The sequence below is a fragment of the Pleuronectes platessa genome, chromosome 14 (genome assembly GCF_947347685.1).
Source record: "Pleuronectes platessa chromosome 14, fPlePla1.1, whole genome shotgun sequence".
In the NCBI taxonomy this organism is placed as follows: Eukaryota; Metazoa; Chordata; class Actinopteri; order Pleuronectiformes; family Pleuronectidae; genus Pleuronectes; species Pleuronectes platessa.
In genome coordinates this window covers 19,026,280-19,044,382 of record NC_070639.1, presented here as the reverse complement: position 1 = coordinate 19,044,382, position 18,103 = coordinate 19,026,280, and the positions used below count along the sequence as shown (strand labels likewise).

General features: G+C 42.5%; 1 protein-coding gene across 1 annotated transcript in view; it reads left to right on the top strand.

Annotated features, from left to right (window-relative positions):
- lrp1bb (low density lipoprotein receptor-related protein 1Bb) overlaps positions 1-18,103 on the top strand; it is a 174,583-nt gene that overhangs the window by 105,504 nt on the left and 50,976 nt on the right. The window contains exons 35-49 of the mRNA XM_053439172.1: positions 464-598; positions 838-967; positions 1,466-1,592; positions 1,709-1,860; positions 2,523-2,647; positions 2,800-3,171; positions 6,012-6,201; positions 8,172-8,376; positions 10,484-10,676; positions 13,963-14,088; positions 15,298-15,426; positions 15,567-15,686; positions 16,559-16,672; positions 17,123-17,272; positions 17,523-17,645. Coding sequence (XP_053295147.1) covers positions 464-598; positions 838-967; positions 1,466-1,592; positions 1,709-1,860; positions 2,523-2,647; positions 2,800-3,171; positions 6,012-6,201; positions 8,172-8,376; positions 10,484-10,676; positions 13,963-14,088; positions 15,298-15,426; positions 15,567-15,686; positions 16,559-16,672; positions 17,123-17,272; positions 17,523-17,645 — 2,391 coding nt within the window. The remainder of the gene's footprint in view (positions 1-463; positions 599-837; positions 968-1,465; positions 1,593-1,708; positions 1,861-2,522; positions 2,648-2,799; positions 3,172-6,011; positions 6,202-8,171; positions 8,377-10,483; positions 10,677-13,962; positions 14,089-15,297; positions 15,427-15,566; positions 15,687-16,558; positions 16,673-17,122; positions 17,273-17,522; positions 17,646-18,103) is intronic.

Below are 18,103 nucleotides of genomic sequence, written 5' to 3'. Positions count from 1 at the left end.
AAAGCCTCGCAGCTGTATTCTGTCATATGTGAGCTACGTGTTAAGTGTGTTAAGGCAGCAGGAACAAGAAAGTACAAATGAACATATAACGCCCCCTAAACTCCTAACAGCCTGCCCAGAGCCAAAGTGACAAGCAATGCACAGAGATGCACCTGAGGACCGCACCGCAGATAAATGACCAACTATTTGAAATGCCTAAGTAATAGGGTTTTAAAACCAACACCATGTTTTACATGAACAATATACTGCACTGTCAAATTTGGCAGACGACAGCCTTTTCCTGTTCAGGGCATTTTACGTCAACCATCTATTTTCCACCATCACAGTTTATAGTCCCACACAACATTTAGTGAAATGGGACGAGCTGCTGTAAAATGAGGTTTCATTAGCAGCTTTTGTTTGTGGCAGCTGCATTCATCAACCTATTTCTCTCCTGTCATTAACTGTACGGTGCATTCTGCAGGAAACGACACAGTGTACTGGACGGACATGGGCCTGAACAGAATATCCCGCGCCAAGCGGGACCAGACCTGGAGGGAGGACATCATTACCACTGGCATCAGCCGGGTCGAAGGCATCGCTGTTGACTGGATCGCTGGTTAGTATCCAGACTTTATCACCACACGTTCCCATGTTGATATTTACTGTTTAATTCTCACTTTATAGGCACTGCTTCTTGTTACAGAATAAGGTATATGTCTTAGCCTTAGTGGCAATGGCCGGTACTCTCCATACTATGACAAATAATCCACAGAACAAGTGTGTTTTATATGTATAAGTACATGCTCATTCAACCACTGCTGTATTTAACATTGACCATTGCTTCTCTCTACTCAGGGAACCTGTATTGGACAGACCACGGGGTCAACCTCATAGAAATCTCCCGTCTGAATGGTGCATACCGCTCAGTGGTCATATCTGAGGGACTGGATCAGCCCAGGGCCATCGCTGTTCACCCACAGAAAGGGTAGATAATGTCTTTATTTGTGTTTTTATGTTTTTCTTTTTCATTGTAGCTGTGCACTACTTGATTTAAAGTATAGCATCCCTATTAACGGTGGCTTCAAAGGACTTTTCTTGCAGAGAGAAGTGATGTTTAATGCATTTGCCTCCTGGAACTCTAAATAGTAATATAGGAAAGAAAGAGATTGGTGGAAAGTAAATACACAGATTGTGTATTCAGTGTGTTGGCAGTAACACAGAGTGGCTACATTCCTTTATGTTAATGTGTTTGGGCCTTTATTTACCCTTAAATTCATGTTGAAGTATTTTAGCTGGTTTGTTATTATTTTCAATAATTTACAAATGGCAGTGCTCGAAATGCACTTGAGGTTTATGATTTAAATTGCTAAAGCGAACTGTTTTTGTGAGAGGAAAATTGCCCGATTAAATTAGAGTTTTTTTTAATTATATTACATATATTTTTCAATCATGCATTGCGTTTGTATGTCACTGTACTGACCAGGTATCTGTTCTGGACCGAGTGGGGTCAGAACCCCTGCATCGGCCGCTCGCGCCTGGACGGGTCAGACCAGGTGACCTTGGTCAACTCAGGCATCATGTGGCCCAACGGGATTACTATAGACTACGAGGTGCAGTCACACACAGTCACATCCACTGCTTATCGAAATATACCATACCTCCTACCTCATCTTTAATATGACTATGCCTAAGCCGTTCAGTATCTGATTTTAAAATGACCCTCTAGGAAAATACATTATACTGGTGCGACGCCCGCACAGATAAGATCGAGAGGATCAACCTTGAGACAGGTGAGGGCCGGGAGATCGTGTTGTCGGGGGCCAACGTGGACCTGTTCTCAGTGGCTGTGTTTGGGCCTTACATCTACTGGTCTGACAGGTAATTTATTATTTTCTTGAATGCACACACACGCATTGGCCTGCAATGTTAAACCTGACATTAACCCTTCCCTCTGCAGGTCTCATATGAAAACATAAAGAACAGCAGCTCCTTCTAGCAAATGCAGAGGGTCACCAACTATTTTAGTAAATACTCCAGACACAATTCAGAACGTTAGCAGGAACGGGAGATCCTCCCTCCACCATCCTTAAAATCAGGCACATAGTTAAATTTAATGATGCCTTATTTCTTGTCGTTTTAATGCATATTTATTCTGTCCTGCAGTTCTTTGGAACAGTGTTGTTGGCTCTCTGTGGCTCAGGCAGATTTTAAACTCCTGCAAAATAAATTGTTGTGCAGTAAATAATCCCGTGTCCTGTTTGTTGAGCATGTTTTTTAACATTTCTTGCATGACTTGACAATCAATCATCTCATTCTCTCCTCTTTACAATGAGGACGACAAAGGAGGGAAGCTGTTAGCTTTATTGCACTTTTATCTTCTCCAGCTTGAATTTTGTGTTAGAATAGGCTGATAGCAGGGTTTGGATTTTAACATTTGTCAGATAAAATCTCCTCTGTCTAACTTTCCGTGTGAAATCAGAATGCAGGAGGCTTTCTGCTCTGAAAATGAAACCGCTTCTTTTGCCTCTGGTTTTATTCAGAGCCCACTCCAATGGTTCAATCCGACGTGGCTTCAAGACGGACACCAGTGAGGCTGTGACCATGAGGAGTGGATTAGGGGTCAATTTGAAGGATGTGACAGTCTTCAATAGAGGCAGAGAAAAAGGTAGAGCATTCGTTTTTCGTTTAGTTTCTGCTGCTCTGCACTTCACCTGTGATTCTAATCTGTGCTGCAAAGTGACTAACTACCTAAATATATCACTGCACAAATGCAAAAATCTGAGCGAAACCAGTAACCGCACGTCTTGTGTTTTGAAGGCACCAACCCGTGTGCCAGGAGTAATGGAGGCTGCCAGCAGCTGTGCTTCCACCTGGGCAGTGGTCGCCGGACGTGCTCCTGCGCCCATGGCCGCTTGGCAGAGGACGGCTTTGCCTGTGAGCGCTACGAAGGTTACCTCCTCTACTCTGAGAGGACGATACTGAAAAGCATCCATCTTTCGGACGAGAGCGACCTGAACTCGCCGGTTCAGCCATTTGAAAATCCTGCTTTTTTCAAGAACATCATAGCGCTGGCGTTCGACTACAGTCAGAAGGCCGCTGGGACCAACCGCATCTTTTTCAGTGACGTCCATTTCGGAAATATCCAGATGATTAATGATGACTGGACAGGAAGATCTATTATTGCAGAAAGTAAGTGAATGGTTTACTCCCACTGTGTTTTACATTATGTGTTTAAATGTGTAATCAACAACAAACACCAAGAAGCCAGAGTATCCAGAGAAAACCTGCACAGACACGGGGACACATGCAAACTCCACACTGAACGACTCCTGGACAAACTGGGATTCGAACATGAAACCTTCTTGCTGTGAGGCATCAGTGCTCCACCACAACACCTATCGTTTACTTCTCAATCGGATTTCAAGAGCTTTGGGCTTTTTTAACCTCTATTTTCTGTCATGTTGTAATCATGGCTTATTGTGGCAGATACGGTGTAAATGATTTTATTCTACTGCAGTCTTAAATATAGGACTGTATATATATACAGACAGCAATAATGGCATGTAGCTTTCCCACTCCTTGGACAATCTATTTTTTATTGAATCACTATAGCATGAGGCTGCACCATAACAGTCACCGGCTACATGATGGGACCAGTCCCTCTCAATGTCTCCTATAAAGCTCAGTAAGTCATGTCTTGATAAGCATGACCGGATTCAGATGAACAGCGAAAGCCTCTGTTCTGCTCGACTTGCACCTTCTGCCATTATGTGAAGTTTCCACTGGGAGCAGAGCTCAGCACCTTCCCGCCCCCTCCTCACACTGGGGGACTGGCAGAGTATAATGATCAACTCGCTCCCATCCTCTCCAACCATCTCCCACTCTCCTTCTGCTGGTGTATTTCTCTTCTAGAAATGAACAAGCATTAGTCCAACCATCTGTCGAGAATGTTAAGTGTCCTTCGCACCTTGTGACATGGAAAACCTAAGTGATGTAAACAGTTGAAACATAAGGGACGTGCACTATAATGCATAGCAGTGTGGATTAAGTGATGGTAGTTGGTGTTGAGTGAAAGCAGCATGTCCTTCTGGTTTCTTTTGATTGAATATACAACTCCAGGCACTGTATATAAAATCAACACTCTTCTCTTTTCCTCTAAAACTTTGTGCCTGCATCTCGTCATTGAAGAAAGGTGAAGATGTTAATCATCCATATTTCCCTAATTAAACTCCATGTCCCCCATTAATTACTCCCTCGGCCCGCCAACAATTTGTGAGAAACTCCAAGCTGCCAGACAGCTTTTATTGCAAACTATTAATTAGTGATCGGCTGACTCAGGTAGTGCCTTAAATATTCCGGGTTATGGTTTATGCGTTTGTAGATAAGAATAAGCCAAATTCAGTTGCATCGGCCACATGCTCACCATTAAGGCAAATTAATGGGCCACGCGGACGGATGAAAGTGTGTGTGTGAGTTACAGCAGAGGGATCAGGCTCAAGGGTGTTTGCCAAATGACGGACACTCATGTTATTCCAATACAGAGACATTGTTTAATGTATTTACATTTTTTAATTGTCTTGTTGTCAATTTGTGGGTGTTTCATGGAGCCGAGTATAGACAGGAAGCTGATTCCTTGGGCGGACTTTGTGTGTCGGTCTTATGAAAGATAATACCTTATTTTGTGAGGCAATACAGAAACATGTTTGCAGATGGAGGAGTTACACATGAGCAAACACACACAGAGAACCTGGTTCATGCAGGTGATTTTTCCAAAGCCCTAACAAAGCCATGTTTCCTCTCTGGTATAAACTAATATCTGACAGCTTAGGCTCCACCGGCTTTGCAGAGTGTGACTCAATTGAATTTTCATAAGGCTCCACTGTAACATGTTTTTCCCCCAAAACACATTTTAATTTTCCTCAGCTGACATTGCTTTTTTCAGTTTGATACATGTGTATTACTGAAACACCATATTCACTAGGTCCATTCATGACAAATGAGTGAATGATAAACCCTGACCAGCTTCTCTTTCTGTGATCACCGTCTCTCTCTGGAGGTTCCAACCCTGTCACTCACTGGCTGAAGTCTTTATTTTTCCAGATGTGTTAGGAAATTGGTTGGCAGTGAAAACATTCAGTCGCTGAGTGACTGTTGCATCAACAAATACCTTTTCTGTCCGGTGTAGTGAGGCATGAAGTTATTTCCCTGTCAGTCCCCAAAGAAACATGATCCCAATACTAACACAATATGAGGCTGCCATCTGTTAGAAACATAGTCAGTGGTTTTATTTTTACCTACATCTGCACTGGAGACGACTTTGTAGTTTAGTGCCCCCCAGATGTCAGTGGCAGAGCAAATTGTTATATTTGGGAAACACAACAGTATATCAATGAACTACACAAACACTTTTTTTTACTCTCAAATTTGTGTTGGCCCAGAGAAGTAAAATCAACAGTAAAATAAATTAAATACATTTCTATTAGTGTTGAGAAAATCTATTTAACATAACACATTTATATGTTCAACTAGTGAGAAGAAAGTTTCGATCAGATTGGCCAACAGCCCATAAAGTCAAGTTCAATTCTATTTTCGGCCAATCAGAAGTTTTCAGCCCACGTCCCGTCTCATAGTTTAAGATATGGACAAAAAGACACACGTGAACCAAATGACTTTGAAACATCTGATTTAAGATGATATGTTGTTCACTCCAGGCGGCTGTGGTTTAGGAGATAGAACAGGGTCGTCCACTAACTAGAGGGTCGGCAGCTCGATTCCTATCTAAAGCTTTCTGTGTGCTGGAGTGTCCTTGAGCAAGATGCATGTTCCTAAATTTCCCCTGATGATGGAGCCAGCAGTGTATACGTGATGAGTGATAGAGATAGATGCACTATATGAATATGAATATGTATATGAATTGCCAAGCTGTACTGTAAAGTGCTTTTAAAACTGAAAGACTGGAAAGGTGCCAGATAAATACTGAGCATTCACCATTAAACTGTGACCCCGGTCTAACGTCTCTGTGGTTTCAGATGTGGGCTCAGTGGAGGGCCTCGCCTACCACCGGGCCTGGGACACTTTGTACTGGACCAGCTCCACCACCTCCACCATCACCAGGCAAACTGTGGACAAGACACGAGCCGGTGCCTTGAGCAGGGAGGCTGTGGTCACACTGTCCGAGGAAGACCATCCACATGTCCTGGCCCTGGATGAGTGTCAAAGGTCAGCAGCTCTTCTAAGTCTCTTCACTCACTCTCACATTACCCACGTCAGTTAATCCAGTTAAAAAACGCACGGACCGAAGTTCCACTTTAATGTTTAGAGGTTTGTTTTATGTTCGGCTGCGCTCAGTGTTATTATCACCAGGGCTCATCTTTCTCCAGCAGCGTATTGTTTTGCTTTGCTGTTCTGACAACGCCGTACACTCTGTAGCTTTTGATCCTCATTATCTCGCTTAGTGTCAAGATGAACCAGCAAAAGGCTGTGATTTTATTTAATGGTCTGGGAAAATAGCAATATAACACAACACCATTATGTATGCTAGCAGCGTAACTAAAGTCAGGGCTTTTCTACCTCCCTAAGATACAGAGAAGCACGTGGCTCTTAAGAGGAGGCTTGACTAATGCAGTGCATTGCTCTCAGATTTTCCCCATAAAGTCCTTAAATAAATTTCATTTAATGCAGAAGGTCACTGTCAGAGTTTTAAGTAAAGGGAGGAAAAAATGCACATTACTGATGTTTTACAATCTGGGCTCTGGCCTATTAGTTTTATGACATATTTTAAGATCTTTGTACTTGTCTATAAATCTATTCATTGACTATATTGTTGATATGCTGCCAAGATATATCCCAGACAGAGCTCTCAAATCCACGTGCTGTCTTAAAAATGCAGAGCAGTGGAATGCTCTGGATCGGAGGACAGAGGGAAACTGAAGCCGTTACTATTAATTTGGGGCTTTAATGTACAAAATAAGTGTTATTACATTTTATTATGAATCAATTTAGCTTTTTTTGCATAAAAATTATCTGTATGTTGCTTGCATATCTCGAGAAATAATCTGTACCATCTTTTAAATACCTGATTTCACAGTTTCTTTGGCACATCAGCATTCAAATTACATGAGGTTCAGATGGTGAGGAAAGAGTGAGTATCTTGCTCCAGCTGTTGGACCAACTAAATTAATTCTCGACCCCAGACTATATCCTTGGTTGGCAATTTGGCACCGTATCCATCCCACTCCAGAAACACTGTCTGATAATTAGAATTCCAACTCAAGTGATTAATTAGCAGACCCTGGTTGTGACTTCTGACCAGAATCCTTATTATCGTTCTACAGTGGACTTCCATGACTTCATTACAGTACGGAGTGAGAACCCGGGAGCTGGGGAGCGATGATAATTTGAAAATAGCTTTTTTTTTTTCAGTTCTTTCTTTCCTTTTATTTGTCAACATAGCCTCTGATTTAAAACACGCACCCTCCATCTCGCAAAATCCATACAATCAAAGATAGATATTTTTCATTTATTAACTCTGAAGGTATTATCTGCTTTTCATACTCCTAAGACCTCGCAGAGAAGAACATGAATAAATGACCTCTATCTCAAAACCTGTGATGCTAATCTCATTTATCCAATGAAAACGGAGCTGCACTTTATTACTGATGAACGCCTTCGGGGCTTATTAAGGGGAAGCCGATGGTCCTGGGAGCTATAGGATGATGCTGATAACTGAGTGATGTGAAGAATAAACCTCCAGGGATTTAATTCATTGAGGAAGGATTTTTCCTATTTATTAGGGGTTTGTTTTATCTCTGCTGTAGATGTTTATCTCTAGAGTAAGAGTACGCACTAAACATGTATAACATGTAGACAAAATCAAAATGTCATGAAAATATACTTTGTATTACCAATAGATGGCGCTGTGACTAAATATTGGCATTAAGATGACTTTGGTAAAGCCTCTTATCAAAGATATGAAATTTGAAGCAGACTTGATATATGCTTATGTTACAACAACTTCTTCTTATACAATGAAAAGTCAATATTTGCTTTGCTGCTAAGGCAGCACCATTCATGAAAAGCTCACAATTTCCGTGATATAGCATCATCGAGTTCTTGAGGCTTTCAAAGGTATCTGCTTTTATCTACAGACCTTGAATTTAAAGTTCTGGTTTGCCTATTGCACATTCTAGCCTGATGTTTTGGACCAACTGGAATGAGCAGAGTCCCAGCATCATGAGATCCACGCTGGCTGGAAAGAACATGAGGATCATTATCAGCTCGGACATTCTGACGCCCAACGGGCTGACCATCGACCACAAAGCAGAGAAGCTCTACTTCTCGGATGGAAACCTCGGCAAGATTGAGAGATGCGACTACGATGGTTCCAGCAGATATGTAAGTGTGAAAGTGAATGTCCCCAAGTGAAAGATATGAACTGTGTTTGCAATAAATCTTAAATTAACTTGTCGTATTTACAGCGCCCCCTCTTGGCTGGTGTTTGCTAATAAGACGAATGGCTGCTAATGTATACAATACTTCCTGTTTTGAATTCATTTGTAGCCAATGATTACTTTTTTTCTTAGATTTGTATTAGTTATAACCCTGACACAATGTATGGACATTCCATTATTTATGTACATTTCTGAATGAATGGATGAAAGACAATTTTTTTCTATGAACGAAGAGCAGTGGCTCACCAGGTGGAATCTATTCTCTTTTGTTTTTGAGGAATGGAAATGTTTCATTACAAAACATCGGAGAATCCAGGCACATATTCAAGGACAGAATGTCAAATTGATCCGCCCTTTTTCCTCCTGAAATGAAACTGTTTTTGTGTTTCCCATTTAATCTCCCGTCCCTATTGAGCTCCCGGAACATGATCCTGTATACGGAGAGAAGGATATGAAATACCTCTTGATGCTCTCTCTTATATCTCATCTCTGGGGGTACAGATGGTCTCCTTAATCACCAAAGTCATTCCGTGCTAAAGTAAACAGGCTCAGCTTGGAGTTAGGACTCAGGAGTTCTCATTTTGCCCGTGAAAACTTGCATGCATAATGTATGACATCCCACCTGGTTGTATATCCCCTGAATCCCAATGTGTGCAAGAGATTACAGTACAAGATGGTGCTTTTTGCTGTGGATTTCACTTTTGCTTTAACATGACCTCTGCCGCTCATCTCCTTGGCCCGTTTCAATTAGTTTCCCATATGTTTGCTGATCTGGGTCACAAGGCTCGGGAAGTCTTCACCTGTGCCCCCCCCTGCCCTCACTGCAGTCAAATCCTGCTAACGAAGGCTTTGCAGCGAGACCACTCCAGGTGCCGATGCTCCGTTCCAATTAAAAACGTGTGACTTAAACAGTCTGATCGTCAGCTTCAGCTCTTTCCCCCCCGACGCTGCAGTCGTTTGAAATCTTGAGACAACCCATCCAACGCATACAAGACATTAATACTGCGGAGATGGCAGCTTCGGGCTCCCTGTCACTTTTAAAGTCCTCTGATTGCCTCATTTTTGTATTGAGTCACATGAATGTCAACTCGGATGGCGGTGCAGTGCCCCTCGAGGGCTCGGCTACTCTTCGCTGCAGCAGTGCCATCGCATGCTGCCAGTGTAGTTGGTGACAGAGAAGAATAAAAGCTGTGGCATGAGTCTCTCCCCTGTGCCACTTTGAGAGTGGAGACCCATGTCATTAATGACGGCGGGGCAGCAGAGTGCATGAAAAGGGAGAACGTCAGCATGTTTTTATACCAGAGAGGGACTGTAAATAGAGAGCTGTCGGCCGGTTGAAGGACTATATTTAGATATTGTCGGGTAGTAAATGAGTAATAAGAATAAATGAATTGTGTATGTTCACATTTACCCAAAACACAAGTTGGGCCCCAACGTAATGTGTCGCTGGCTGTAAACCCTAATGTGTCCCAAATCTAATTTTGTATCAATATGTTCCGTCCTACACCATCTGGCGTCCCCCCTCTCGTTCTCTCTCCGTCTCTGTCTCTCACTTGCCTGATGGCCATTTGTTGCTTCCACACGCTGGGCTCCTTTAATCAACACCTGTCCTATTAATCCCAGTATGGCGCAGGGCTAATGTGATGCCGCTTACAAGCCTGTCCCACTAATGGCTTAGACTACAGAGCTGCTGGAGGCCCTGATCCCCCCCCCAGAAGCCCAGAGAGTCCCACAAGGAGGCATTTGATGGATTCCTGCCTCCCTGCCAAAGACACTGTCCTTTACTCCTCCAACATCTGGGTTAAGCAGTCATGTGGGCGGCCTGGGTGATGTGTTGATTAATGACTCAAAATATTACTCGTCACAAATATCCCTATGCGCTTGCACCTGAACCTCTGCCGGTGCTTTCTTTACCCTGATCCTGAAAAGACCTTGGTTTATGGGGGGAAGTGAAAATATTGACAGTATGAAATTAATCTTGTGCTATAATAGAATCATTCCCATAACCAAAGACTTAGGTAAACGCCTTAACATCTGCTCTATGCTTGTAGGTCATAGTTAAATCAGGACCAGGAAACTTCTACGGGCTCGCCATCTACGCGGACTTCATCTACTGGTCAGACTGGGCCCGCAGGTCTGTGCTGCGGTCAAACAAATACACAGGCGGGGACACCAAGGTACTTCGAGCGGATATACCCCATCAGCCAATGGGAATCATTGCTGTGGCCAGAGACACAAACAACTGTGAGTATTTAAACACTGTGGTATTAACCTGTTCCCTTTCAGTCGATTCTGAGGACACCTCTATATTCACGCCTCTAAGGCAGATGTCATTCTTCAGTTCTTGCTCTTCACCTCACCTTGGGCTAACTAGGTACTGCTAGTTAGCTCCATTTCATGCCAGCTCACTTAACATGACTGCTAGAGGCTTGGACGACCCTGCATCGAGACAGAACATAATCGGATCATGTTTTACGCCATATTAATTTCTTTTAGTGATGTCCCTCCACTGCATAATTATAACCACCACTGCTTCATGATCAGGACAAACGCACAACAAATGTCCAGTCGTCTTTCACCGTGTCAGAGTCTCTGTCTGAGTGTCCTCCCTCCACTCGCCCGCTGACCTACGCTCACTTTACACATTAACAATAAACACCGGCACTAATCAGAAGTTATTAGGACCAGGACGTTTACCTTGTGTTTGTTGATTCGCTTTAGAGTTAATGAGCCACGTAGTTCATGTGCTCCACACAACACCAGACACACACAGTCAGGACATCATTGTTAAAGTGATTCATGATCCGACACCATCGATTAATAACTGAATCCATGTGGTTATCAGTGTAAAGGGGGATTGGATGACATCTGTGCCGCAGCTAGTTTGTCATCACCACACGCTTTTGTTTGTTTTTTCTGTTTGGACGTCACAGGCCCTTCGGTGGCTCCTGCTGTTCGTTCTGCTGGTTCTATGATGCACTAGATGCAGAAATAAGAATATCAGAGAAAACTGTTATTATCAGGCTCATTTCTACAGTTTGCACTTGTCCCTCACTGTCTTGACATTTTTCAGTTGCTATATTCAGTAGTGAAAAGCAACATGTAATCAAGTACTAAACCTGAGTGCTCTGTTGAGGTATTTTTAATGTACTCAAAGTACTTCAACTTGACTGCATTTCAGAGACAAAAATATTGCACTTTCTACTCCATCGCATTCATGTAACATCTGTAGTTGCAGCATAGATTCCACACAATGGATAATATGAAAAACAAGATTAAGCCTGTGGTTTCCAGCCTTTTGTCCGGTGGCTCCTGCTGTTCGTTCTGCTGGTTCTATGATGCACTAGATGCAGAAATAGGAATATCAGAGAAAACTGTTATTATCAGGCTCACTTCTACAGTTTGCACTTGTCCTTCACTGTCTTGACTTCTTTCAGTTGCTATAACCAGTAGTGAAATGCAACATTTACTCAACTACTAAACCTGAGCGCTCTTTTGAGGTATTTTTTATGTACTCAAAGTACTTCAACTCGACTGCTTTTCAGAGACAAAAATATTGCACTGTCTACTTCATCACATTGATGTAACATATGTATTTGAACGTTAGATTCTACACAATGGATAATATGAAAAACAAGATTAATCGTGTGGTTTCAGCCTTTTGGCCAGTGGCTCATGCTCAAAAAATATTTAATAAAGGAATTTATCAGCTCCAATACAATATTTTTACAGTATATATTATCCACATGGTTTGAATTCAACAAATACTGAAATGTCCGATGTAATTATAAAAAACTAATTTGTGTATCAGAACTTTTTTCTCCTTTACAAATATGAATGCACTATCTCAAACCAGCTCCAACAGCTGAAACATTAATATGCTGCTCACACACTGATGCTTCAGTAATAACCATCAAAAGATGTTATAAATAGAAATCAGTCGGTCAGACAGACCAAAACATTACTTTAACTTTGTTAGACTTTAACTACATTCAATGCTACTTTCACTTAATGTAGCAGTTTTCAAACACTTTCACTTGTAATGGAGCATTTTTCATTTAAATCTCTCAAAAGCTGTTAGCGATGTTTACTGTGCATTTGTGAAAATAAATACTTTTTGGTAGTAATCTCAATGTAAACTTAATAAAATATGTATTAATAATCAGTTGAGACTGGTGAATAATACTAGTCCATTGGTATGTCGCCCGGGTTTTACTAACTAAAAGCTAAATATTTAAAAACTGGGCCTTGTTTGGATGAACAATATCAGCGCGGATGATAAATGAACATAGTCTTATTTGGAATGTCCAGAAACTAAAGTTTCAGAGGTAATTAATAAAAAAAACAGGCCTATGTTGTTGTGGGAGTCTCCGAAGTGCCATATAAAGTAGAAATTCCAAGTAGGACAAAGGGAAGTGGGATTCAGAGTGTCCCACTGGTTGGACTTGGATGCCAAGAGCGGTGCTGTTCCTTGTTTATTCCATCATGGGAAATAATCCTATCCTACGAGGCACCTGGTTATAGCCGGGAGTCGACGGTTTCGTGTGCTATGACAATGATCTTTACGTTGTGAAACTCTGTTTACATTTTTCTTGTCATGAATGTCCTGATTATTCATAATCATACAAATGGTTTACCTGAGCTGAAGACCAGGAGCCGATTCTTGTCTCATGAATAACTCTGAGCTAGGGGGCAATTAATAACTGAGTGTCTTCATTGGACATGCATGTCTCTGATCACTAACAAATGAGATGTTGTTGCTAAGCTTCTTTTACGCATAGCTCCTGAGGACTGAAGCAGCCCTTGCTTTGTTTATTTGTCTTTAATGATTAGAGTTGGTGATTGTGGTCTATGTATTATATTTGTATATTCAGCACTATGATGCGGTAACAGAATGGCACTTAGTGAATACCTCTGCCAAGACATATCCTCCATATGAAACCACTTAAAAATGTACTAGAACCAGATTTTTTATTTTATTTTGCCAATAGCCTTATTCTTTTAAGTGTTTTGTTATATACTTGTTTGTAACTGGAATTACCACCAATATCATGCCAGAGACCATTACATCAAGACGTCCTAATTCCATATACAATTTTACTTGAGAAAGATCTATGTCAACTATTTTATTTATTAACGGCAAAGGTCAGTTTGTCATCAGGCCTCAGATAAAAAAATAGAGACATCATTTCTTGAATTATAAATCATTCAAGGGATGTTATTCTGTTGCTATGCAGACAATTCTGTGCCAGTTCAATCCCTTGAAATTTCTAAAATGTGTTCGGAATATCTGTTTGGAATATCACTTGTCCTTATTGCTAGTAATTAAACTTAAATGTGAAGTATCAGCATTTTGAATATTACTTACCAATAGATAAGGAAGGCTGAGTCCAGCTGTCAGGCTCGTTGCAGTGCTTCCTCAGAAGAGGAATGTAGTGAAAGTCTCAGACTGATTAAATCTCAAATAGGAAGCTGTCTGGGGAGAGTGCTTCTGACCCTCTAACCAATTCCTCTCTGATTGTGATTGAAGGTGAGCTGTCCCCGTGTCGACACATGAACGGAGGCTGCGGTGACCTGTGCCTCCTCACTCCGTACGGGAGGGTCAATTGCACTTGCCGAGGAGAGCGTTTGCTGCTGGATAACAACAGATGCGTGTGTAAGTCATGAGAAGCTTCATAATTAATTCTACTGAGGGCAAAACCTCTAACCTGTCGAGCATCGCCGGTATTAACTATTGATTTTTATTGGAATTTCGAATGGATTTATTATTACGGAATACATCAGCGCCTGAATTTGTATTCACGCTGTAACCTGGCATCTGTTTTCACCCTGGGTAAGACATTCTCTATGCTGTTTACACAAAGCCTCTTTGAATGCATCCCTTTGTACATAACCACACACAAACAGAAAAGTGTTGACCAGCTGCTGACTCTTCTTCTTTGGCTTGGCAGTGAATTTGTAATGATTCCAGGAGTCCTAGTCGATACCGCTCAGGGAAGATGCAGCTCTAATGCAGTGCTGCTTTAAGTTTAGCCAGAGCAGAAAACACACTTGAGAGGAGTAGGAGGTTTTGTCACAATTAGTCGCCTGAAGTCACAAGTGTGGAGCCTTTTTCTAATTTGACACACGGCTTCGTGAATTCCATATGCAGTGTGAGGATATAGAACATAAGGTGGGAGGAGCTGTTCAAATGAGGGAAGTTTGGCTGGACTGAATGTGGCGAGTGACTCAGATGAGCTGGATGGAAGCCTGGATGTCACAGTAGAGGACAGTGGGCTCCATTCCACTCGGTACTAGAGGAGGAAGACGTTTCAGATCGTTGAATTGTGGAGCTGTAAGAAGCACAGGGTGGGGTTCGCAGATAGAAGATAATTATTGTAGAAATTTGAAAGTTATACCTAAAAACTGAAATAACTTAGGACATTAATTATTCCAATGGTGTACTGCTGTATATCAAACAAATAAATCAAACAAATAAAGTATCATACTATAACAGGCATTTTCCCCTTAAATGTAAGTGTAAGGGGAATTGGATCATTCAAATGCATCAACTCTGCTACTTCCTGCCTGGCGTCCACAGTACTCCTGAGTACTGGGGCCACTAAAACAGAGAAGTTTGTAAACGCTTGCTGATTGGCTCTTCTTAGTCACAACGTAGCCTTGGGGGATTCATAGGGCTCCTATCACATTACCCCCTTCTGGCTGAATACAATGTGCATTAGCCTCGGCTACCATTGTAGAACGTGACATGAAGAATCAAATACCATCATTGTTGTCTTCGCTAACAGCTGTTGTACAGTTAAATTCTCCATTTTGACAGGCATGATCCATCATCATCATTATTCACCATTGTCTTCTTCTGCAGCAGAAAATTCCTCCTGCAACATCCACACTGAATTTGAGTGTGGGAATGGAGAGTGCGTGAACTACCAGCTGACCTGTGACGGAATAGCCCACTGCAAAGATAAATCGGATGAGAAGATGCAGTACTGTGGTAAGAAACACTTCACAGCTCTCAATCTGAAGTATATACGGATTAAATACAGATATTGAACAATTTACCTAGTGATCACTGCTTGCCATTTACAAATATTTGGTTATTTCTTACACGTTGACACGTTTCTATTTCTTCAGACAACAGAAGCTGTCGGAATGGTTTCAGGCCGTGCTACAACCAGCGCTGTGTGGCCAACAGTCGCTTCTGTGATGGGATTGATGACTGTGGGGATAACTCGGATGAGGCTTTCTGTACCAGTGAGTCACAGCCGTTTGATCTCCTGTTCTATCCGTCCTGCCTCAGAGGGCAGGATCCAGCCACACACTAATGCTCATATTAATACAGCACGCTAGGCTACATGCTGGGCTAAGCCTTCACTGTCTAATGAGCCCCAAGATCATAAAGAGTGCACAAATTCAAAGAGGATTCCAACCTCCACCCTGAAAAAGTTGCCTCTGAGAAACCTGCATGGCACAGATTTAATTTTTCACCTCGACGGGGAAATAACGCAGGGAAAAGAGCAGTTGTGTTTATTTTCTCTCTGTAATTGGTGAAAGAGGGAAAACAAGGTGAAGAGACTCTCACCAAGCCCATTGAGCCCAGGAGGAGACAGAGGGGCTCTCGTAATTAATGTGGACTCGGCATTGGGGGATTTCAGGGAGGAGTTAATCTCATTACGTTGTGTCATCTTCAGCCTTGCTTTTTCCTTTTAATGGGACATCAACAATAACTTTTCCCATTGCCGCTGGAACATTTAATTATAGTATTATGTTATATACGATAATAAAATGCAGCGAGGTGAAATGACCAGAACCATTGTGCATTAGGTGGTGAATGAACAGCACCACTAAGGAGCCCCCTCTTGCATATTAAGTGTGATTTGCTCTCGCACAGCACTTAGGGGGTCGTGAAAGTCAAGCAATTTTTGTATAGCCCAGGAAAACCAACTGCTCAGATACTGCAACTCATCGCGAAGCCCTTTTTTCTTCTCTGTCAGTTTGCGACCCGGAGCTCATTTTCACCAGAGAGGTTCTCAGCATTGTTGTGATCTGTACCTGTTAACTCCGTCTGAGTGCTGCGTCTCTTCTGTTATCTTTTTTATGAAATGCTAATTTTTTTCCTCCCCGAGATGTCACGTGCGGCTCGTCGGAGTCGTCGTGCCGGGACGGGAGCTGTGTACCCAGCTCAGCCTGGTGTAACCAGGTCATCGACTGCGCCGACGCCTCCGATGAAAAAAGCTGCAGTAAGTTCTTTCTGCCTTTTGCTATGCATTGCAGGTACAATGGAAATATGACAGTGGCAGTCAGTAGAGGTCATACCACTGCAAAGGCCCAACTTAAACTCAATCAACCTGCAGCAAATAACACACACACACACTCATGGATATTCGTTCCCTATGTATGCCTGTTGTTTCTCCATCATGATCCATGAGTTATTTCCTGGGTAAATTGTGTAAATGCTGACAAATGCTAATGAATGGATGCATCACCATATCCTTCCACCAAGTTTTGTGGATATCTCCTCAGTTGGTTTTGTGTAATCTTGCTCACAAACCAAACACACCAACCGACAACACCACCTCGGATCTGCACTCGTCACTGGGATCACGTTGACTGCTGCCACCCTCGTCCTCTCCTCCACCATCACCGCGTGGTGACAAGACAATTGTTGTTGTGCTGTGTTTTGTATTCAGACCACACCGACTGCTCGCACTTTCACAAGCTGGGGGTGAAAGAGAAAGATTTCATCAGCTGCAACTCCACCTCGCTGTGCATCCACCACTCGTGGATCTGCGATGGTGCAAACGACTGCGGCGACTACGTTGATGAGACCAATTGCCAGGGTGGGCACAGCACACACACACACAAACACACACACACACACACACACACAGACACACACTCACATTTTGCCTGTGCATTGAGAGGCAGATCAAGTAAGCCAGCTTCAATTAGAAAAGACTTAAAACAGATCTCATGTTGAGAGATGATAATGACAGTGGAATGAGAGATTCTGAGAGCTTAGTATGAGATAATGACCTCAATCATGACTAATGCCCAGTAGACTGACTTGGTGTCCGTCGCTCTTCCCAGTTTCCCATGGACAGCAGTGTGAGGAGGGCCACTTCGCTTGTCCGAGCGGGAACTGCATCTCCAGCGTGTGGCTGTGCGACGGCCAGAAGGACTGTGAGGACGGGGCGGATGAATTCCAGTGCGGTAAGCCCACAAATCCAACCTCACACGGAGGAGCCCACACACAATAAACTGCAATGAGGTTTTGTTTTCTAACTGGCTGAAATAGATGAGGTGTGTGGCTGCTCTAAACAACACTGTCGGTGGTTGGAGGGATATTTATTATCCATTAACAAGAAGCTATTTGTTGTACCATATTTTTTCATATAAATAGATCCAGGCCTGCAACGAATATTGCGTACAGTACAGTATACACTGAGGAGACAGAAGGACAAGAGATGATTGTTCATCATGCCACATGGAAATTTCTCCCCACTTTGTTTTGCTCCCTTATATTGTCCGTGTGAGATTTCTCAAGGAGGTGTCTCTGAATCCAGAGTGCGGCTGTCGAGAACACACGTTTTCCCCCCTTTCTCTCTTTGAATTATGATACACAGCACACCCAGTGTAACAATTAATTAATGAGCCATCACTGAAACGGT